This window comes from Cricetulus griseus, assembly GCF_003668045.3.
Source record: "Cricetulus griseus strain 17A/GY chromosome 1 unlocalized genomic scaffold, alternate assembly CriGri-PICRH-1.0 chr1_0, whole genome shotgun sequence".
Lineage (NCBI taxonomy): Eukaryota > Metazoa > Chordata > Mammalia > Rodentia > Cricetidae > Cricetulus > Cricetulus griseus.
The window spans coordinates 25,758,489-25,782,477 of record NW_023276806.1 but is presented as its reverse complement, the minus strand read 5'-3'; the positions used below and the strand labels follow the sequence as shown (position 1 = coordinate 25,782,477).

The 23,989-nt window shown below is 42.4% G+C and overlaps 1 protein-coding gene and 1 long non-coding RNA gene across 5 annotated transcripts in view; one reads left to right on the top strand and one right to left on the bottom strand.

Moving 5' to 3' along the window:
• Nucleotides 1-23,989, top strand: part of LOC100756805 (inorganic pyrophosphatase 2, mitochondrial) — an 82,209-nt gene that overhangs the window by 36,159 nt on the left and 22,061 nt on the right. For all 4 annotated transcript variants that reach the window (XM_027395745.1, XM_027395743.2, XM_035450905.1 and 1 more), the window contains 2 exons: nt 706-792; nt 9,848-9,974. In XM_027395745.1, coding sequence (XP_027251546.1) covers nt 706-792; nt 9,848-9,974 — 214 coding nt within the window. The remainder of the gene's footprint in view (nt 1-705; nt 793-9,847; nt 9,975-23,989) is intronic.
• Nucleotides 18,467-23,989, bottom strand: part of LOC107977418 — a 47,525-nt gene continuing 42,002 nt past the window's right edge. Inside the window, exon 3 of the long non-coding RNA XR_004771738.1 lies at nt 18,467-21,005. This is a non-coding gene — a long non-coding RNA (uncharacterized LOC107977418). The remainder of the gene's footprint in view (nt 21,006-23,989) is intronic.

Genomic DNA, 23,989 nt, shown 5'->3' with positions numbered 1-23,989 from the left:
TAGCAAATTCCCATTACATTATTCATCTCCAAAACTGTAGTGTATATTTTATAGCCAATGGGTTATTATCTTCCCAGTAGACCCAAGAATTGACTTATTTGCATGATTTTTGTCAGGATCCTGAAATTCAATGACAAAGGTAGAAAGTTTTTAAGGGAGGAAAGTGAGACAAAGATAGTTTTTCCCTCACTGGAGTAAATCATGCCTTGTCCTTTGATTCTGGAGGGAAAGCTGTTTCTAGCAGTAGAAGACCCTTATCTCATAGGAAGTTCATCTCAGATATGAAAATCTAGACGAGACTGCCACCGTGTCACATGGAGCTGTGAGTGACAGGCCACGGACGAGACTGTTGGTAGAAAGAGAGAAACAGTGAAACCCTGAGATTTGTGAATGTGAGTTTAGCCACTGACTAAGCTTGGAAAATGAATATTCTGGAACTACCACCCACTTTCAGATGTGATGACACAAATTAGAGACAGAGGGAGGAAGTGCCTTCGTAAATCTCTTCCTGTTTTATTCTGATGATTGTGGGTGTGCCTTGTACTGGTGCTAGCCAGAGCCTGCATAACTTTGCCTCATTTTCCCTTTGACTCATTGATAGCCATGAAACTTCATGATCGTTGGAAAGATTAGCATCTACTGCAGTGGGTATTAACCTGCATTTCTGCCTCATTTTTGATTGTTTCTGTTTGTTCTGTTTTTTAGACCTGGGAAGACCCTTTTCAGAAAGATAAGAACACAAGCTGCTGTGGAGACAATGACCCCATTGATGTTTGTGAAATAGGCTCAAAGGTTTGTCCTACAAACTGCCTTAGCCCTCCATGTGTTTGGTTTATTCATGCCATAAAACTTCATTTTGGCCTCCAGTTCTTCCACTTTTCAGAGTCTGGGTGTATTCATTCCTCTGATATGGAGGCTTTTCGTATATCCTCACTGCTTTTTCCTAAGTCCTGGCTTGGTGAACCACTCGAGGCAGGTGGAATCCCGCCGCCGCCTGGTTCTGATTCTGTACGTGACACAGCTGCCTTCCCGTGTGCCTTGTCTATTTCGGCTCTTATGTCACATCAGCAGAGCTGAGGGGGGCTTGTAACAGGGACTGGAAAGCCTAAAATATTGGCCATCTGACCCTTTATTGGAAGTTTGCTTAGCCCTGCCTTCAGATTCCGTGCCGTGGTCTAGACATTAAGTTCAGTACTGATGAGAACCTTGTGCCCAAGCTGGGGAAGTGGCTTCGGGGTTCAAATGCATGACTAGAGAGTGTGGTGATCTGAGTTCAGATCCCAGAACCCAGGGGGAGTCAAGCGCAGTGACACACACCTGTAATGCCAGTTCCGGGGAGGCAAAGACAGGCAGGTACGAACTGTCTAGACCTGTTTGCTGAAGTTCCAGGCAGTTGGCAGACCCTGTCTCAAATAAAAGGTAGCCTAAGGAATGACACTGGTGATTATCCTCTGGCCACACGCATGTATGCCTGCACTCACACATGTGTATACAGGTGTACACACACATGAAAAATAAACAAAACGAAAACCCTCCTCTGTGTTCTTTTCATATCTGCTTCCAAGCTGCCAAGTCCTGTGAAGCAAGAGTCCGCGGGCTGGTGCTGCTCGGTAGCTCTTCTGTCTGCTCAGTTCTTCTGTTTCTGCTGTGTTCACTACTAGTGCGTGTGGTCATTCCGTGTGGTTCCCAGCTGGTTTAGTTTCCCAGAAGAGCCTCGAGTCTTTGAGTCAAAGCTCTTGTAGACTCCAGCAGGGGTGAGCTCCCTCAGCATTCCCCTCAGAACTGTGTACAGTGGTCCATGCACCCCCATAACTGCTAGATTCATCACTTCCCACCTGTAAGTGGTATTTTCTTCTCCTTTCTCTTTAGTATCAGCAGCTCCTCTTTTGTCTCTGGCTTGTTACCACACGCACCCTCTCTGACCCTTTCCTCAGAGCTCTGGAAGAAGAGATTTCAGTACCCGTCTGCATCTCCTCCTTCTCTCATTGTCGTTGTCACTCCATTGTGAAGTGGTTCTCCTTCCTGTCCACCATCATTTCAATCAGACCGTCGTTGGGGTTCCCCATAGCTGCTGTAGGGGGGTATGGATTTCCTGTAGTGCCCTCTCCCTGCCGTTTCCTCTTCCTCCTTTGAGACAGTCAGTTGTTCCCTTGGCTTCTATTATATCACACTACTTGGCTTTCCCTGCAAGCATTCTGGCTCCCTCCCCATGGGTTCATTTGCAAGCACCCTTCCTCCTGCCTGTCCTTAGACCTGAGGAGTAGGAGGGTGAGCCCTTGTCAGTTCCTGTCCTCCTGTGCTCTTCCCCTCGGTGAGCCAAGGGTCCCTGGTTTTGTGCTTACAATCGACAACATTGCATTCAGCTACCCATATCTGTACTCAGATGTCTCTTGGGCCTCTCAAGTTTATGTCCCAAGCCATGCTCACTTTTTCCTTTTTCTGATTTACAGCTTTCATTATTTTCCGTTGGGTGTGGGGGAAAGGAAAGCAACAGAAAATATAGTAAATAAGCAGAGAATACTACTGAAGACAAGATGGCCCCCTTCCTGCACAGTTCCACACTCCTCCACCAGAGACAGCGGGGTCATCTTGACTGCTTGCCTCTCTTCACCCAGTTAATGACGCAATATTGATTTTGTGTCCAGAGAGCTTTCAAAACTAGTTTTTCCCTTCTTGCTGCCAGTAGCTTCATCTAGTTCACTGTTAATGTCTCACTTGTTGTATTCCTTCTACTAACCAGTTTGCTTGCTAAGTCTCTATCCCTGCACAGTCTGCTGCCATGCTCCCTTTGGTACCTGGCTCCTACCTCCTTTCCTGGGCAAGTTATATTCTTCTGATTTAGTTGGAATCAGTCGTTGGAAAGTTACGTCAGCATCTTCAGTGTTTAATGTTCTTCGTCGTTCTGATTTACCCTCTCCATCCCCTCTTAATATTTCTGATGGGGGATGTCCTGTATGCTGTGAATATGCTTCTCTTATTAGTTGATGAATAAATGCTGATTGGCCATTAGCCAGGCAGGAAGTATAGGCAGGGCTGCCAAACTAGGAGAATGCTGGGAAGAGGAAGGCAGAGAGGAGCCGCCAGAGAGACGCCATGTAGCTACCCAGAGGATAGGGTGCCGGGCTTTCTCCGGTAGGGTAAGGCCATGTAGACATATATAGATTAATAGTTATGGGTTAATAATTAAGAGAGAGCTAACCAATGAGAAGCCTAAGCCATCTGCCAAACAGTTTATAGTTAATATAAGCCTCTGTGTGTTTATTTGGGGCTAAACGGCTGTGGGACCAGGTAGGACAGAAACTCCATCTACAATATTTCCTACCATTTGTTGCTTTTCGCTTCCTGATTTTGTTTTACTTTCTGTCCGTTTTTTCTCTTCAGTATTCTCCTCACCCTCTCCCTTTTGTCATTTCTCCGCATCCTGTCCCTCTTGTCGCTTTCCTCAATCTTACTCCTTCTGTGAAGTGAGGGATCCTCATTCTACCTCGTAATTCTGATTTTATACCCAGATTTGTTAAAATTCATGTATGTGACTATTCTCTTGCCTGGCACATATCTTCAATAGAAATATAAACAAATTATAACTTTTTTTTTCAAATTTAAGCTATAGTTTTCTGAGTTTATTTATTTTTTTTTAGTATATTCTTCTAAGAGGTATGAATGATGTTTATAAAGTTAAATAGGCTACAAGAAAGAAAGGAATAAAATATCTTAATGAATACCTCCTATGCCTAGATCCCATGCTAGGCTCTTTTCTTTGGTTTCCAGCCCATATCTTATTTCATAACAAGTAAAGATGGTTAAGTTAAGTGACTTTTCATTGTTGGAAAGATTGTGTATTTCTGACATGTGAAAAAATTCTCTTATTCTTAGGATATAACTGTTAGGGTCAGGAATGTGCAACACAGCAGAGTCAGAACTTGATTGACCACAGATAGTTTATTAAGAAAGTACTCACGAGATGGAGCCAGTCCTGTTCAGCCAGGCGGGAGAGGGAAAAGGAATGCCGCATGCCTGCATCCCTGATATATAGAGCCTTGCTATGTCACCCTGACAACACCCAAATGGTGTCAGAATTTCCTCTACAATTCCCCTTTTAGTCTAAAGAGAATCAAAACAGTGTAAATTATCTATAATTAACAATCATAAAGGTGAATTACAAGAAGATATAATAATCTACTAAATCACATCTTAACTATGTCTGTTCCAACTAAACCTTAAAGTCATCTGAGAGAAATGTCCAAGCTTGGACATCTCTTTCCAAACCCAACCTTAAACAATAGGAAACTAGCCCTAACTAGGTGTCAACAGTAGGGAAAGGGGGCGTAGTATTCTCCAAGCTACTTCCTGCTGAACTGGGATGACCACAGCCTCGTGGGGTCCTGTGGGGAGAAAAATGTTAGTGTAGTGAAAGTCCTGAATGGGTTATATCCAGTCAGTGTCTGATGGAAGACGCTTGATTGAAGGTCCAGGTTGAAGTCCTTATCTTGATTGAAGTCCTATGTTGATTGAAGTCAGTACCCGAAGTTCTGGCCAGAGTATCAGTTGAAAGGAAGCAAGTTGGATCCAGTGTACTCGAGGAGGTATGGGCCATTTTCTTTCTGGAGCATCTAGGGATTGCTGTCAGGCAGTTCTTCAGTGGCTGTGTGGGACTCAAATATAAATGTTAGCAGAGAAAATCTTACTTGTATGTGTATGCATACCGGGAAAGGCAACAATGGGAAAATAACAGTTATGATGGAATATATACCTTGAGAGAAAGAAAGAGCCAAGAAAAGACAGTTTAAACCTGGTATGAGTAAGTGGCTTAAACAAAGGCATCCTATTTTGATCAATGTACTGTGTCATTGGCCACATAATTAGTGAGTTGTGACTGGAAGAAGTGTTAGCAACATTTGCTAATAAACTGACATACACAGTCACACTCATCTGTAAGCCAAGAGTAACTAAGAAACCTCGATGTGGGTTTAAAATAGAGGTTTCCTAGTTGTAGAATATGCAACATAAAGTTTGGGATTGTTAATGTGTGAGTTTGAATGTATAATTACTGAAGAGTGTATTAACTAATTATTGTTATATTTTGTTAGTCTATTCTAGAACTTACAATATTGTAGGCCTGACTACTATTTAAACCCTAGACAGAAAATCCACCCATGTCTGGTATGGGCTTTTCTTGGTCCATGAAAAGTTTAAGCCTTTAAGTTGCAATAACTTACTCTACAGCAATAGAAAACTGAGTTCACAAGTTAATATTGTGTTTAACTTTAAGCACTGTGTTTCCCATTATTTTCGGTTGTTAACTGCATGGTTGGCGTTTGCCTCCCTCAGAACTGAGTCAGCATGGAGCCTAGGTTTATAGTCCCCTCTTACATTTGCTTATTCCAGGCTCCTGAGAATTAGCACTTGGAAGGTATATTTTAATAAGTAGATCCCAGAGGGAAAAATATGCTCTAGAGAAGACTCCTTGGTCTTGAGTTCATATATCTACTTTTCCTTGACTCTTCAACACTGTGGGGAACTAATAAATCATCTTTACTGTGAAAAACTAAGACCTAAAACACTGTGTGAATTAACTCACCTAAAGTCATCTCTCAGGATTGTGGAGGACAAATTCAACCCAGCATTTATGACTGACGTTCCTGCCTTTTGAAATGTCCCCACAACAGCTAGAAAAGCTTCTGCCTGGATTTCCCTGAAACCCGGGGACAAACAAACGCCCTAGCTTCAGAACTGAATTGTGTTGCTCCCGTGGAAGCGGCCTTGTCCACTGCATTCAGTCATTTCCTTGGAAGGGCAGAGTGACAGTTCAGCTGGGAAAGCAGACGTCCTCTGACAGCTAAAGTAACTGATTCCTTTAGCCAGGATGAGCCGTGGCAGAGCTTTCTAAATGAGAAGTAAATACAGTCACCTTTGAACAAAGCCATGTCTGAGAAGTGACCCTAAGTCAGTTGTAAGAAAAATGGCAGTGGGAAGTCTGAACCCATGTAGCTAATGGGTGAAGGAAACAAACAGTGTCCTGTAGGTTGACACTAGACTGATGGCCACAGACATAGACATGTTGAACATTGTAAATTTCTTAAGCAACTATGTATTTATTTGTTTGGTTTTTATGAGAGGACTACACATACAGTCAGCATGAATTTGTTGAATTGATTTAAACTGGAGTATAGCGGCTTCATAAGAATTTTCCCATTTTTTCCTAAGCACCCTCTACAGTTTTGAGTTTGCAATTTCCTCTCTGTTTTGAAGGTGTTACAGCCAAGCTATGGTTTGTTTGAAATAAGGCTCCTTTTCTGTGTTCTTCTGAGATCAAAAGCTGTTTCATCTGATAAAACTTGACAGTCGGCTGAACTTGCTTCCTGCTAGACTCAAAGTCTACAAAATAAACTCACTGGTTGTTATATTGTTGGGAAATAAGTTTTCTGAGTAAGAAAACAAAATAATTGAGAGTGGAATTTCTCAAGAACTTCTCTGCTGCCCTCTTCTGTAGCACAGCTCATGTTTGAGATGGCTCAATCTTTCTTAGAGCAGTGTGTCCCTTGAACATCCCTGTCATCTTCTATGGAGATACTAGAATACCAAAAGTGTCTCCAGCCAGTATCTCCTAGAAGTTAAAACTGCCTTGGTTGAGAGTTACCCAACACAGCCAGCTTTTCATTGGTACGTGCACATAGCTTCAAACTCAAGGTGTTTTATGAAGACCTTACAGTTCCTTTGATTTTGTGTACCATGCCCTCCTGAAGCCTTGTGCTCAAGAGTTTATACTCTAGATGCTGTAATTCCTTCTCCTGACAGTGTCCTAGGTCCTTCTGCCTGTTTATATTCTCCAGGTTTTCTCTGTCCACATCCTCTTTAGAATGGAGAACCACCACCAGTGAACACTGTGACCCAGCCTGTGTTAGCCTTAGCCACCAGCTGCAGTCTCTCTGAAGTGCTTCAGGTTTGAGAGCAGGCACGCTCAGGGCTGCGAATATCACCACCTTCTTTCATAAGTATCTATCTATACAGCTTCCTTTTGGACTTGGGGATTAAGAAGCAACAGTCTAGACCTCAGAATAGGTACTTGAAATACTTGGTGATTTACAGCTAGGGAAAAAGCATGGTGGGTTGGTGCAGGAAGAAGCAGCATTTGATTGACACCCGAACTGTAAAAGGGGAAGGTTGCTCTTTATATTTCCTTCACAGACTGGGATTCTCTTAGCCCTGCAGACTTCCAAAAAGAGCAGCAGCGCTGATCAAACAGGGGCAGGGTCATATCATCGAGGCCCACAGTTAAGCCGCTGTGTCTCTTTGTCCATCCCTAGAGCCAAGAACCTCCTGGGCATCCCAAAGCTTTCCCTGGGCTTGGTTGGGAGTCCAATGTTGGAATGGAAGAAACTCAATTTTTGTGGCTGAAGATGGGCTTCTTATGAAAAAGGAGGCTAAATCTGAGATTTTGGTATTTCCTTAGTGATACCAAGAATGATAGATAGCTTTTTGCAGAATTGTAGAAAGTAACATCAAACAGCACTTAGATCCTTGTCTTTTGGGTGTTCTTAAGGGATGAGCTTTTTATTTGCTTTCTTACCAGTTTTTAGAATCCTCCCTAGCATTTTTATTTAGTGTGAAGGGGAAGGGGGAAATAAATCATGACTTTCTTTAGGAACCCAAACTTTCCGAAGCTACCCAGGGCTTCTCACGTTGTCTCACATGGTTGGAAATCATCAGAGTAGGATCCAATCCCAGATGTGTGATTCTGGAGGCTGTTTCTGGCTTCCACGGGGTCCCACCTCCAGGGCTAATGCTTGTGAAGACGGCTGCATGCCTGTATCCGTTCCATTGCTGCATGCATGTCCTGTAAAATTGCAGCTGTCTGTCAGTGGTTGAGATGTGTGAAGGAAGAGACTTTGTATTTGAGGTCTGCTGTTTTGTCTTGCTTTTCTGCCCGCACCTGCAGTATCTAAGTATCCCAGACAAAGTCGTAAATCTATGCAAACAGAGATTTGTAACTCGAATAATATAAGCCCATGATTGATACTGGGTTCAAGCTTCAAGCTGAAGATCAGAAAAGCAAAACAACTGGCCATGAGCTCTTACCTCTACCTCAGACTGAAAGGGCTGTCCTGTCCTCAGTGTGGCTGGAGACTAATTCTCATTCTCTCTCTCTCTCTCTCTCTCTCTCTCTCCCTGTCCAGCCCCCACCCACTTTCTTAACCTCTCAGCACCTAACACAGTACCAGGTGTTTAATAGATGGTAGACTAGACACAGGAGACCCTAATGTGATTGTGTGTCTTCTCTAAAGATTGAGGCTTCACTGTCATTCATACAGCCACACTAATCTACTGTGTGATAGTCACTTCATGGGCACTTAGATTAAGACTTGTCATTTTGCAAATATTTTAAATGAATTTACTTGATTTCCTGGTTTAACATCATTTTCTCTGAACCCTTTTGGGGTGCATAAATGACTTTGTCTTGCATACCTTATTTTGTAAAATGTAAAGCTGCATTTTGGACCATGAGGAAATTTGCTTTTGGAAACATGTTTAGAGTTTTAAGCTTCCAAGGGAATTTGATTGCCTACTGACCCTTTGAAAATAAAAGAATGTAGGAAGATTTGAGATGTTGGCAGCCAGAGGGCACTGAAATCACTTTCTCAAGCAGTGGAATATCAGAGTAAACATCTGATACCGTCTGTGTATGTAGCTGTGTGTCAACGTGTGTGTGTGTGTGTGTGTGTGTGTGTGTGTGTGTGTGTGTACATGGGAGAGGGCATGTACATATATGTTACATGATGTGGCTGCCAAAGGTCAGCCTCTGATATCGTTCCTCCATAGGTGCCATCTACTGTTTTTTTGAGACAGTTTCTCATGGACCTCAGGCTCTTGCTTTTTTGGCTTGGTGATCAGAGACTCAGGGTCCCCCTGTTTCTGATTCTCAGCACTGCGGTTACAAGCCCTACATCCAGCTTTTGACAAGAGTCCTGGGACTCAAACTCAGGTCCTCATGCTTACATAGCAAGTGCTGTGGGACTGAACTGTTGCCCTAGCCCAGCTTCATATTATTTAATTATCCTAAACTCACCTTTAAGCATCTCGAGAAACCTGTTTTGTCTCTTTCTCGAATTAACAATTATTTCATTGTCATTTGTTGTCTTCTTAAGACAATTATTATGATAGTTTTTAGGCATAGAAGTATGGGGCTGGTCTGAAGTGACCTTTTCTTGAGGACACTTACAGCCTCTTCTACACTGTGAGTATTTCTGGGGTAAAATCCTGACTGCAGTCTAGGACAAAGGGATTGTAGCTGCCTCATCCTTCCTGGTGGTAGTGGTTGTTTATTTTTAAGCTGTATTTTATTTATTTTTTTGGTGTGTGTGTGTGTGTGTGTGTGTGTGTGTGTGTGTGTGTGCGCGCGCGTGTGCCGCATGGCACGTAAGTATGTGCTCATGCATATGTGCTCGTACCATGGAACAGATATTCAGGTCCGGGGCCACCTTCTGTCTCCCCGTTCTGTGGCCTGTGGCCCACAGTTGCATTGGGCAGAAAGCCCAGGCAATTTGCAGGACCCTCCTCTTTGAGTAATTTCCCTTAGAGTCTTGGTCCTACAACTGTCTGTTTTAATGTCTGGTTTTCTGGAAGGATATAAGGCTTTGTTTGTTTTGGCTATTCAACCAGTAGTCCTTTCATGGGTGGAAGTAGAAGTTTTAAGCTACTTATTCCTGGGAAAGAGACTGCAAGGCAGGCTTTCTGACCATTTCCACACAGTTTATAGTTACTAGAATTGTTGCATTTCTGTTGTGTGAGTGTGGTTTTATGGTTAAACCCTCCCAAGCCTTGCAAATGACAGCATCTTTTCTCTGTGAAGGTTTGTTCCCGTGGAGATGTGATCCATGTGAAGGTCCTTGGGATTCTGGCACTTATTGATGAGGGTGCCACAGATTGGAAAGTAATTGCTATCAATGTCAATGATCCTGAGGCTGAAAAATTTCATGGTAAGTCTGGATCTTTCCAGAAAACAGAAGTTAAATCAGTGAATCATTGGAATTCCTAGAACTGAAAAGGGAAACAACGCAAAACACACTTTGTGCATGTAGGTGTTGAGCAGCATTTTAAAACTCTTTTACTATAGACCACAGAGGTTAATCTGAAATGTTTTTGTATAAGCTATGTCATATTGCTAGGAGGAGAAAGGAAAAAGAAAAAAAATGAGACAGACAAATGATATTTTGTATGGGATACAAATAAATTTGTTGTATCCATTTCTGCTTACTGCTCCCCCCCCCCCGACTTCCTTTCCTTCCATCTTGTCCCCCATTTCCTCCTGCTAGGTTCTTTTTATCCATGTGTTCTTAGTTCTTTGAGTAGCTGCTTTTGTTCTGTAAGCAATGTGTTTATATGGCTAGTTCTTAATTTGTGTACTTTCTTTATTGACCTGACCTGGCACTTAAAAAGACAGGGACTTAAAAATTTCCTGATTCTACTCTGTTTCTTTTTTTAATATTTTATGTTTCTTCCTCAATTATCTTATCACGTCTCAAGCTGTGTTTATGTTGGAGGAACTCTTTCCCTGGCAGATGTGAACAGGCATCTGCTCCCTTCTTCCAGGGCAACAACAAACCCTAGTCCTTTCCGCCAAAGTCCACCTGGGGGAGCCAGTGAGTTTATCAGGCATCTGCTCCCTTCTTCCAGGGTAACAACAAACCCGAGTCCTTTCCACCAAAGTCCACCTGGGGGAGCCAGTGAGTTTATGGAGCTTCATTCAGAGCATGGGTAAGGGTTGTTTACAGGCGCATAGGTGACATCAAAGCAGCAGGAAGCCATCCCTGGGTGGATGATGACTTCCATATAGATGGAATGCCCTTCAGGTAACCTTCCACAGTCTGTATGCTCTAGTCCCTCCTGAGACCACAAGGGTAACAAGGGTGTGTGCGGTTAAGGCAGAATTTTATACACAGAAGCTGGGAGTGTCAGGGGAGGGTGACAGATCTGTTGATGGTCTGATTACCGTCTCTGCTGTCTTCCTTCAATGAGAGAGCATCACCAGGTCCTGGTGCTGAGGATCCCCCCACAAGCACTCACAACTGCTCTGATGAAGGTGGCCGTTGTTATGCTTAGATGCCAGCACTATATAAGATTTGTCACTTCACTGACTTCAAGCAATGACTCCAGACTGCCCCGCGTAGAATTTAGGGGTTTGAACTTTATCTTTCTCATCCATCCCCTACATCCTAGTTCCTCACAGCCTTACTATTGGTCTGTAGATGTATAGTGTGTGCCTGGCTTGTTTCTGGAAGCTTTGTGATAGCAGAAAAAAAAAAATGCAGTCTTTGTATTCTTCAGATGTTACTTGTTCATGTTTGTCTCTTGGTTAAATCTTAAAATTTAAAATTAAGTGGAATTCATAATGTCACTGTGTAACATTAAGTGATCAGCTCATTGATTAGATCTATTAAGTGATCAATTCTGCTTGAGCCTACTGCACGGCCACCATAGGCATCTAGTGTCCTCCTAGGCTATGTCTTAGGCTGTAGTCTTCAAATTTATTTTTTATTTTCATTGTTAGCTATCATGTATTTTCCAAGGTATTCTACAGGAACTTGTGTATGACATTGCTTCTCCCGTGTCTGAAATGCTTTTCTTTTTAACGTGTCTTTAAAACATGTAGTGCAGTGACTTGAAATATAAATTACCACATAGAGTTGAAATTTCTATCACAAAGAAGGAAGTGGTTTTCGTGGCAATTTAAATATTGTCATCGGTATTTTTGGCATTTTGCTTTTCTTTGTCCTTTTTATTCTTAGAGAATGTCTTTCATGTGTACGGGATCAGATCCCCTCTCTACCTCTTACTCCCCCTCCAGCCCTCACTAGATTTCCTTTAACATGTCCCCCTCCCAAATTCATGTCCTCTTACTGTTTTTTTCTTCTTTTTTTTATAAATAATAGCTTCTGGGGTCTAATTAGTCCTCACATGTGTGGGTAGGTACAGGGCCGTCAACGGGAGCATGGGCAGTGACTCCCTCAAGGAAGAGGGAATGATTCTCCTTCCCCTGGCAGCCCATCACTGCCAGGAGCTCCTCGGCGAGAGGTGGAGCCTCAGGCGCTCCTTCCCGTGTTTGGCTGGCTTAACCCTGCGGGTCATGTGTGTCGTGCTCAGAAGAGAGAACTGTACCGCACTCCTCACTCCTTCAGCTGTTCTTCTCTCTACTGCCACTTCCTAGATGCTTCCTGAGACCTGATGCAGGGTGGAGGAGGGTGGTCACTGATAAAGATGTTCCTTTTAGGACTGGGACACGCCCAGTCACTAATTCTCAGCACCCAGACCAATTATGAGCCTCCGAATCGACTGCTGCCTCATGTAGAATGATGCTTTTCTGACCGAGGTTGAGAGCAGCCCATGTCTTTGTATAAGGACACAAATATTTAGAAGGCGGTTTGACAGCATGACCATTTAGCTAAAGAACAACAGCAGGTTCCTCTGCGCCTGTCACCTGTCAAGCCACAGGCTTCTGACCAGGTTTACATGTACCAGGCATGAAATGTCTTCCTGTGGCACAGGTTTCAAATCTAATGAGAAAGCAGCTGGCTATCACGTAGCAGTCATGCCATGGTACAATGTTGCAATGGTGGTCACATCTTGCCTAGCATGTTAGTATTGAGTGTGCAGGGTCTGGGGCAATATAAGATCATTGACGCTTTTTCTCCCCCAGCAGCCTGCACAGCACATTCTGACACTGTGAAAGCCAGCCAGCAGGGAGAGAGTTTCCCTGTTGCTTTGATATTTGTTGTTGTCCTATAGCCAAAGTTTGTGGTATCTTCAGCAATAGGGTCTTACCGTATAGTTATGGTGGGTAACCAAGGGCCCTGGCAGTAACCTGTATTGTTTTGAAGAACTCATGGGGGGTGGTAATGACTTGCACTGAGATTTTCATTTGATAACCCACGTCTTCTGGAATGGCATTGTTCACCCATTCAGGACACCACATTCAAACTTCATTTCAAATTAGATTTTAAAATGAGCTTACTAACCAGCGGGTTTCCCTAAGGCTTTTTCATAGATCCTTAGTTTTAGTTAGCACACTTATTACTCCCTTCCTCCCCCTCACACTGCCTCCATCCCCACTTGATCCTTTAACTCCTAGTGTGCCCCTTCTTCTTTCCTACCCCATGTGTTCCACCCTCCCTCCAGCTACAGTTTTTGAGTGGAGAGATGGTGGTTTCCACGCTTCTTTAAGCTAATCCTTCCCCCATTTTTCCTGTTCTAGTCCTTCCCTTCTTAAGTCTCTCTGCTCTCAGTGTGCTACATTCATTGTGTATATGTACCACATTTTCCTTACCCATTCATCTAATGATGGGCATCTAGGTTAATTCTGCTCCCTAGAAGTTGTACATTGTGCAGATGCTATGCAGTAGGATATAGAGTCCATTGGGTATATACCCAAGAGCATTACAGCTGGGTCATACTACAGTTCTGTTGCTGGTTTTGGTTTTTTGTTTGTTTTTTTGTTTTTTGTTTTATTTTGTTGTTGTTGTTTTTTGAGAAACCTCTAGACTGATTTCCACAATGGTGCATTAGTTTATACTCTCACCAGCAGCCTACAGGAGCTGCCCCTTTGCTGGGTCCATACCAGCATCTGTTTACCATTTGAGTTCCTGATGCTGTTTGACTGGGTTGAGATCAACTTTTGAAGTATTTTTAATTTCCATGTCTGTGCTGGCTAAGGATGTTGAACACATTTTAAAAAGTGTTTCCTAGGCATGTGTATTTCTTTTGAGAATTTTCTGTTCATATAAACAGCCCCCTTTTAATTGGATAGTTGGATTCTTTTAGTTATTTGCATATTCTAGACACTAATCTTGTGTCCAGTGTATACCTGTCAAAGATTTTCTCCCCTCCGGTGGGATGCTTCTCCTCTCCACTGATGGTTCCCTTTGCTGTAGAGAAGCTTTTCTGTTTCATGAGCTCTCACTTGTTGGTGGGCAGTATTATCTCCTGTGCTAATAGAGTTCTCACCTGTGCCCCGAAGTTAATGTATATTTTCCTCACATGGTTTCAGAGTCTCATATCTTACTGCACTAGTTTCTTTTGTTTTGCTAAAACACCACACAGGGAAGGAACTTCCAGAATGGTTTGTTTTGGGCCTAAGGTCCCTAAGGTTCCAGGTTGACGAGAGCCCATCATGATGAGGAGATGGAGAGGCCTGGCAGCCAGCAGCCAGCATGGTGGCAGGAGGAGGAAGCTGAGAGCTTAGCTTCCTCTTCAGATGCAAGCATGAAAGAGAGAACTGGAAATAGCAAGGGGCTTTTCATCTCAAAGCCCACCCCATGACACACTTGCTCCAGCAAGGCTACGCCTCCTAAACCTCCCCAAACAGTGCCACCAACTGGGGACCAAGTGTTCACATGCCTGAGATTATGGAGCCATTTTTCATTCAAGTCACTACACTTGCCTTTGATCCATTTGTAGCTGAGCGAGAGATAAGGATCTGGTTTCATCTTTCATCGTGTTGAAATTCCATTTTCCCAGCACCATTTGTTAAGATATTGTCTTTTCTCTCATGTATATTTTTGACATCTAATTGGGGACATAGTCTGGGTTCTCAGTAAATCTGTGTATCTGTTTTTGTTCCATTACCATGCTGTTTTTTTACTACTGTAGCTCTGAGCTATAGCTTGAAATCAGGTTTGGTGAGACCTTCTGTAGAATCATTTGTGTTCAGAGTTGCTTGACTATCCTTGTTTTTTTTTTTTTGTGACTTCTGGGAATTTTCATAGACAAAAATAAGAGGAAAGATCTTTTAAAAATTTGGGAAGGGCACTCATCTGGAAGCTTTTAAAGTATCCTTCCATCTTCTCTACCTATCAAGGCAGAGAGCTGATGTAGATGCAGTCACTGCTGCTGTTCGGGTGAGATGTAACTTAAAGGAACACAATCACAGAACTGGCTATGAGGCTGTGGTCAGCTACAGTTTCAGTGGGATACCCCAAACTTGGAATCCTTGGCCCATCCTGTGCTATGCTCACCCGTTTGTCTAATGATAGGTCAGTGGTAGTTGTCATGTATCTTTTGTTGAGGGGCTCTGTTTGATAAGTCTATGAGCCTAATTTCTCTATATGGTTTTTTGGAGAGGGGAAGTATATCTTGGTGATTTGATAGTTACTTCTATTTGTATAGTTTTTTGAGGGAATTCTATTATAATTTACACAGTGGCTGAACTCACTGACACTCCCATCAGCTAACCAATAAGTGGCAGTTTTTATTGGTGTAAGTTGATGACCATTCTGTGCCTTGTGCTGGCCAGACACTGGTGGATTCCCTGCAGGAGAATGACGAAGAGTCATTTGCCTTAGCCCTGGCTGTCACAGCTGAGCCAAGTGCTGCATCGTAAATTGGGTTCACTTAGTCCAAGAAACAGCCTGTAAACTATTGTTCCATACAACACAGAGTAATTTAAAGCAGATTGCAACCTAACCACATGTATCTATCTATATATCTCTTACTACATTCATAAAGACATGCTTGTGGGTTTTCCAAGGAAATTTTGGAGTTCTTTTGTTTATAATGAAATTGCTTCTTTTATCTTATCCAGTGGAAAACATTCGAAGACTTCGGTAGGCAGTAGTGTGCCACTTTGTGTTTATAGTTGTTAGCTCGGACATGACTGGACTGAAAGGAGCCATTGCATGAGAGAACTTTTTCACTTAGCAGAATCTGTTTCCCCTGGCTGGATTAATGCAGTCTTAATATTAATAGCCCGGCATAGCAGCTTACGACTATAAATGCCAAAATAGGAGAGGTTGAAACAAGAGGGTCGCCATGAATTTCAGGTCAACATGGACTATATAGTGAGAGCCTGGCTCAGAATATTGAAGAAATTAACGTTACTATCAAGTTTCATATTCTGTAGATGTATTGGACACTGTGGAATTTTTCAAAGGCTAAATAAAGTTTGAAATGATACTCCCTGAGAAAAAAATTGGTCTTTCTTTCTTCTCTCTCTCTCTCTCTCTCTCTCTCTCTCTCTCTCTCTCTCTCTCTGGCTCATTAACACTTGAGGAGTCCTGAGACTATTTAATCAACTGTAATTAGTTTCTAGTCCTTAATGTTTCATAATGGTACCCTAATGGCCTGAAAGAGTTAATAAGACTCCCTGGGCACTTAATTGTACTGGAGATGACTGGGCCATTAGAGATAATAGTGCTGGGTTAAGAAATAACCAAGTTCAGGGCTTTTTAAGAAGACTGAAGTGTGGGGGCCTCTGTCATTCTCCTCTTGGTTGGATTAACTGCCTGAGGACTTTAGTAGGATGGTAACAGAGGTTCCTGTGCTTGGCAGCCTGCACATTTCTTCTTGTTTTGTCTTTAACTAAATGAAAACTGTTGTCTTTTGGCCTGCACAAACTTTTGTCTGTGAGGTGATATTATACTTTTGAAAAATGAAAGCTTAAAAACCAAAACTTAAAATCAGTGCAATTCTCTTGATTTTAGTACATTCTGAATGAGTAATTTACATGAGCTGAGCAATGCAGAACTTATTTTACAGGAGGAAGCTGGAACATTTTCAAAGGCCAGCATCAAAACTGTCCTGAAGTTAGCAGAGTTTTTAAGTGTCTCAAGTATGTAGAATTTGAACATACATTTAGGGAAATTTAAATATCAAAAAACCTCATAGGTCCTTTTATTGTCTTTCAGGACAGGAATGAACATATGGAAAGTGCATCCGTGTGGCTATAATTTAACTTTCTCTGTAAACATGTCTAGTGCTGTTACCATTTAAAAAATAATCAAGTTAATTTGTATTTCATTTTCTTTTTTCTAGAGCATAATTTGTTTTTTCTTTTTTAAATTTAAATTAGAAACAAGTTTCTTTTACATGTCAATCTCAGTTACCTCTCCCTCCCCTCCTCCCCTGTGCCCCACCGACCCCCCATCCCAAACCCTTTCTGTTCCCAAGGGAGGTTGAGGCCTTCCATGGGGGATCTTAAAAGTCTGTCATAACATTTGGAGAAGGGCCTAGACCCTCTCCCAGGGTGTCTAGGCTGAGAGAGTATCCCTCTATGTGGAGAGGGCTCCCAAAGTTCATTTGTGTACTAGGGGTAAATACTGACCCACTACCAGTGGCCCCGTAGATTGTCCAGACCTCCAAACTAACATCCACATTCAAGGGGTCTGGAACAGTCCTATGCTGCTTTCCCAGCTATTAGACTGGGGTCCATGAGCTCCCCCTTGTACAGGTCAGCTGTTTCTGTGGGTCTCTCCAGCCTGGTCTTAACCCCTTTGCTCATCACTGCTCCCTCTCTGCAACTGGATTCCAGAATTCAGCTCAGTGTTTAGCTGTGAGTATCTGCTTCTGCTTCCATCAGCTACTGGATGAAGGCTCTAGGATGGCATATGAGGTAGTCATCAACTCATTATCGGAGAAGGGCTTTTAGTAGCCTCTCGACTGTTGCTTAGATTGTTATTTGGGGTCAACCTTGTAGATCTCTGAACATTTCCCTTGTGCCAGAATTCTCTAGAGCATAATTTAATATTGTTTTTAGAAGACAAAGTGGGGGGGGGCTGGTTAGTGTAGCAGTCCTGAGGCAGAATGTCTCTGCCAGCTGTTGTAACCAGAGGCTGAGTGTTGTGTCTCCCTCCCTCACTGTTGGGAGACAGTGGAGCGCACTCTTGGCCTCCAGAAAGGACACGGTATCACGGTTGTATTCCCAGAGCCCTCGTGAGTGCCAAGCTGAATCACCATGTGTCTAGTGACAATGCCCCGTGCTTCTTTTGGAGTTGTATGTTTATTCACCACACAGCTTCAGTCAAGGGTGCTTCCCCACCCCTTTTCTTTAAATGACTAACCTGAGACTCTAGGGGAGGGGAGAATTAGTAACTTAAACAAAATAAAACTCAGCCATTCAAATCCATTCTAGTCCAGACCCCAGGAACTTCACTACTGTCTCCTTGCCCTTCCAAAGAGGCAGTCAAGTGGTGTATTTGTAACTTTGGGGGAGTGGTGACCATTTTCCCTGAGGTAGTAATGAAATGGTGATAATTAGAAGTCTGCTAGAGAGGTAGCTCTTTTGATGTCTGTCCTTTTGATTTCGGTAATGGTGTAGAGGATTGGGTGTGGGGGCGAGAGGGTGTGGTGCATATCGTTAGGAACTAATTACTGGGAATCTGTTGCTTCTTTTTTGAACTTTGACCCCTGTTGCTTTTAGGACGTTAGTCATATTCCTATGATGCAATATCACGGGGGATGTCTAAGTTCTAAAATGTTCCCATTTGTTTGGAAAAATCATGTGTGTCCTGCCGTGTCACCCCTCACCTCCCGCCTCTGCCCCAAAGCCCTAGTGATTCCATTCTACAGTCATGGGTTGTCCTCCTACCCATTTCCCATTGCTGAGTTCCTTTCCAGCAATACATTTCACCTGCCTTCCTCTGAAGCAAACAGCTAAAAGGAAGTTTGTTGTAATTATTAGCAATTATCAATTGCCTGCATGACTGTTGCTTGCTGTGGGGTTTTCATACCTGTATACATTGCAGAATTGTAACTTCAACTATGGGGTCATGAGAGAGTTCTTGGGAACACAGCACACTTCTTAATCTGTTTTAGGGAGGCTCTTACATGTTAGAACTGGAGGTTCAGGGACAGTCTTGGCTTGTCTATCCTTGTAGCCACTTTGCAATATGCTTCAAATAAAATTACCTTAGAAAAGCATTTAAATTTCTTTGCACAAGGTCCTGGTATGGTTTTCATTTGTGGGGGTCATGCAAAGTTTCTTATTAGCTAGTAATGAATATTTATGTTTTGGGGATTAAAAACATCTATTAACTCCTTTTGAGATTGTTTTCTAATGTATTTAGATTTCTAGAGAGACTTAGAATAGTATTAATTTCCATTGCCATGCGGTAAGTGTATTTTTTAGTATAGGTTTTGACTTGGTGAGAGTTGGATTTGTGGGGCAGGGAGGAGAGTGGGGAATGAGAGGAGAGCACAGGACGCATTGCGCCGTAGCCCGTGTGCATTAGATGTAAGTGTGTGGGAAGGCCTGGCAACAGGAAAGCCTTTGGGGGCCCTGGATAAGCACGAACAGTGGAGGGGTCATTCTCTGAGTAGGAGCCTCCACTTGTGGTACAGAAGATGTGCAGTGTTAGGCATTGACTGGTGTTCCTTGTCAATATTTGTGAGCAGCATTTAAAGCACATGGTTTTGCCTCCCGTGGATTCTGCATAGAGGGGCTGATTGTACACATGCCTAGCTCAATTTCTTGATGTCTTTTCTCTTATGTAATAGAAGCAAAGAGGTGGCATTACACTTATATTGCTGCGTTTTGTCTAAATATGAAAATTCCTCAGCGGGGGATGTAGGCCTTCGTCTCCTTGTGTTAAAGTTTAGTGAGAATAATTTAGATAAAAGCTGTATGGTTTTCCCTTCTAATCTCTAAGTACAGGTGGTTCTCTGTTAGCCAGGATGGACAGTAAGATTAAGCCTAACATTCTGTTGAGCCTCTGTGTACTGTCCGGTATAGGATAAGTACTAAATTTCTCAATTTTTGAGTTGATAAATAAAGGGGATGTATATGTATTAAGAAGCAAAAATGAACATTTTGAGTGAAATCTATAAAGATCTTCACAATAGGTGGATTTTCATTGATTTCAGCAGGAGAAAAACATTCATTTTATACTTGGATTTTTGACATTATAGCTGATTATAGTTCTTTCTTTAGTGTCATCTGTGACATTTGTAAACTTTTGTTGTCTACATGTCATTGCTAAGTCACCAACATAGAATCTACTACTGATTTTCTCATTTTGACCTCAGAAGTATCTGGAATCTATTCTTGCCTTTGCATTGCCTTGAACGGCCCTATCTTGCTTTTCTGTTGAAGCACTGTTAACACTTCTCTTGTCTCAGCATCCTGAAAGTAAAATTTATCTTCTGCATTGTTTATCAAACTGATTTTAGAAAAACCTTTCACTCTCTCTTTACAGAGGTCCGAAATCTCTACCTTTGAAAAGCCATTTGCTGCTTTGTACTGTTGCCCCACCTTTACTCTGTGAACTCCCCCCAGCACCTGGCATCTCCCACCTGCTGCCCATGCCAGGCTCTTTTCTAGCCGGTGACGTTGCAGGTGCATCCCCATCACTGAAATGTTCTTTGTCTACCTGGAAACACCTTATCTTTCAAGAGCCAGGCTAAAGGTCACCTCTCCTCCATAGGACTTTGATTCTGTAAGGCAAACATAATCTTTCCCCCACAGACACCAGTGTGTTCAGTTCAGTTAGGCGGTTGATTTCAGATGTTTATAATTTGGTTCTGTGTCTTCCAGCCTCTCTAAATTGTGACTAACTCTTTAGAAGAGTAGGACTGTCACTTGCTTTGTTTAGTAGGGCAAGGAGACAGGGTCTCATGTATCCCCAGCTGGCCTCAAACTTGCTATGTAGCTGAGGATGACCTTGAACTTCTGATCCTCTAGCTTCTGCCTCCCAAATGCTGCGTTTATAGGTGTGTATACTACCACACCCAGTTTATGAAACTCAAGCTGGCTGTGCACAGTAGGTAAATAGGTGAATGCTACTAACTGAGCTACGTCCCCAGCACTACATATATTTATGTATAGTCATAGCACTTGAAATAGAGAGTTTATAGGGTTCAGACAGCTATATATGTTGGTCCTAATACCAAGTGTTTCTGTTACCCTCAAATTCCCCTAACCTGTGTATAGCCAGTGAGGCCCGCCTGCCTATCATAAGCCCATCGTGAACACCACTCTTCCTTCTGTCCCAATAGTCTTCTCTGGAGCTTGCATTGGTGTAGTCCAGTGTCAGAGATCCATCAGGCGTCCTTTACAATAGGACTTGTTGCTCTTATACATGTTCTGGAGAGTCATACACTGGCAGAGTAGTGTGTTCCCTTGCATCACTGGATGGAACTCTGCGGTATCAATACACAGTGGTGTCCTGGTGAGTGGACATTTGGATTCCAATTTGGGGCTGATACAGACATTGAAGTCTTGATGGGAAATCCGTTTTCATTTCCTATGAGGAAAATAGGATTGTTGGGTCAGATGTAATTATAAGATAAGTATTATAAGCTGCGGTTGAGCTGTCTGTCCAGCTGTACCGATCCTGTTCCACCAGTGTATGGAAGAGCAAGTGTACTTTTGTTACACAGTTTTAAAAAATAATAAAATACCTTTTAAAAATTAGGAGAACTAGCCAGGCGTTGGTGGCACATACCTTTAATCCCAGTGCTTGGGAGGCAGAGACAGGCAGATCTCTGTGAGTTCGAGGGCCAGCCTGGTCTACAGAGTGAGTTCCAAGACAGGCTCCAAAGCAATACAGAGAAACCCTGTCTTGGAAGATAGATAGATAGATAGATAGATAGATAGATAGATAGATAGATAGATAGATAGATAGATAGATAGATAGAATTAGGAGAACTGCCAGGTGGTGGTGGCACACACCTTTAATCCCAACACTCAGGAGGCAGAGTCAGGCGGATCTGTGAGTTTGAGGCCAGCCTGATCTACAGAAAGAGTTCAGGAAAGCCAGAGCTACACAGAGAAACCCTCTCTCAAAAAAAAAGAAAAAGAAAAAGAAAAGAAGGAAAGGAAGAAAGAAAGAACAAAAGAAAGGAAGGAAGGAAGGAAGGAAGGAAGGAAGGAAGGAAGGAAGGAAGGAAGGAGAAATGCGCACACATGTAAGGGTTATTTGGTACTCACATAGTCTCCATTGGCATACCCACTTACTCCCTTCTGGAAGGTCCCCAGGTCCTGGTCCCCATCTGATCTCATTTCCCTTCAGTTTCTTGTAGCCCAATGCTGCTACTGGTAGACTTTTTTCATCTTAATTTGTCTAAATTTGCATTTTCTTTTATTTTGTGAATATAGTTTCACTGGATATAGTATTTTGAGTTAAAGGCTTTTATTTCTTAAGTTCCATAAACATGTGCCTTCCTTGTCCCTCCCCCATCTTTCTGTCTCTTTTCTCTGGTATCTCTAACACGTTCAATAGCATTTGCGTTATGAAAGTATTGCTTTTCTTAGACTGATGTAAAGCCAGCCTTTCTTCTTGAGTTTGGAGAACAGCATGTTTTTTTCTGTTCTCTGCTACAGTGTCCCTTTGTCCATACTTGCCTTGCTTAGGCTGTACTGAGCTTGCTGGATCCTGTTGGATTTGAGAAATGTATTCTGCTAGTTTTTATACTTTTTTTTTTCTCACTCATTCTTTTACCTTTCCTCTGAGCCTGGGAAGCCTGAACTTTACATCACGTGTTACCATATCCCAGATGACTAAAGCCATTTTCCTTACATAAACTTTTGTCTCTGCTATTTCTCAGGCCAGGTCATTGCCATTGCTGAGTCCTGTGGGGCCCTGACAGTTTTTATCTCACCACATCTAAGTTTGTCTGTTAAGAGCTGAGTTTTCATTTGAGATACTCTCTCACCTGGCTCTTCTTTATTTTTATTGTTTTATGTTCCCTTTCCTCAGCTAAGATTTCTTTGCCTTCGAGAGTATCATATTTCCAGAAAGTCCTTGAATATATTCGTAATAACTACCTCATTTTTAGTAACACTGTGTATCTAAAGCATACGTGATGGGTGGGGTTCTGAGGACCAAAGGTTCCCCTGTGAGTGGATTTACTTTGGTGACTGGTTATGTGGGTCATTTTAGGCTTAATTTCTGTCAGCTGCTTTTTATGTGATGCAGACCTCAGAAATATAACACTATGCTTAGTAGAACCCCAAGTCTATTTGCAACCACAGAGTCAGACCCACACGCCCATTGTTTTGTTTCTGTCAGACTGAGTTTTGGAGAGCACTATGTCGTTGTCACTGTTTGCTTGTTGGTTTGGTCGTGTCATTTTGCTTTCTCTCCTCACACGTTATTTGTTTTGCTATGAGTTCACCGTGGCAGTGTGCTAAGTGCTGTAGAATATTATTTTTAGATGAGTTACATTTCTTTATGCCGTGGAACAGTTGTTTAATGATGCAAAAATGTGTTGCATTCTTTTATGTGAAGCTGTGTTCCTTTGGCTGTCTAAAGCACCTGATTGGTCTAATAAAGAACTGAACAGCCAATAGCAAGGTAGAAGAAAGGATAGGAGGGGCTGCCAGGCAGAGAGAATAAATAGGAGAAAAAGAGAGAAAAGAGATCAAGGAATGAGAAAAAGAGGAGAAGGGGACTCCAGGGGCCAGCCACCCAGCCACAGCCAGCCACGAAAGAAAGAAGGAAAGAAAAGATATACAGAAATAGAGAAAGGTAAAAGCCAAGAAGCAAACGGTAGATGGGATAATTGGAAGTTAATAAAAGCTGGCAAGAAACAAGCCAAGCTAAGACTGGGCATTTATAAGAATGAATAAGCCTGTGTGTGTGATTTATTTGGGAGCTGGGTGGCAGGGCCCCCAAGAGAGCAAAGAGTAAAAACAACCAACTACAGCTAAGACATGGTTTCAGAAGCAATCTCTAGTTTCTCTCAAAGTAAAATCGTCAGGTGAGGAGTGTTCATAATTGCTGGCTGTTTGGTTCAAGTACTGGAACTGAGTGAAAGTCTCATCTGCTTTACTTATATAAAAAGATATATCCTTTGTTCTAAATGTGTTTTTTAAATGACTGTTTAATTCAGACTCATGCAAAGAAAAACTTAGAAGAACTAAATTGGAGCCTTTGAGATGGCATGGAGAAAAGGAGCTTCTCCAACATGAGTGATGACCTGAATTCAGTCCTTGTGGCCCACATGGAAAGATAACAATGACTCATTAGTTGTCCTCTACCTCCCATACATGTGCCACAGTTGATCGTGAAGTAAGAAATTAATTTGTAATTAGGTTAGGGTCTACCATGGTGGTAGAGTATCTGTCTAGCATGTGTACAGGAGGTCCTGGATTCAGTCTCCAGCACTATCTTTTTAGTTTAAAAATCCATTTTGTGTCTACTCTGCAGTGTCAATAAGTAAAAAGCATGTTTATAAAAATATTTTGAATAATTATATGCATACATATGTATGTTATGTGTGGCCA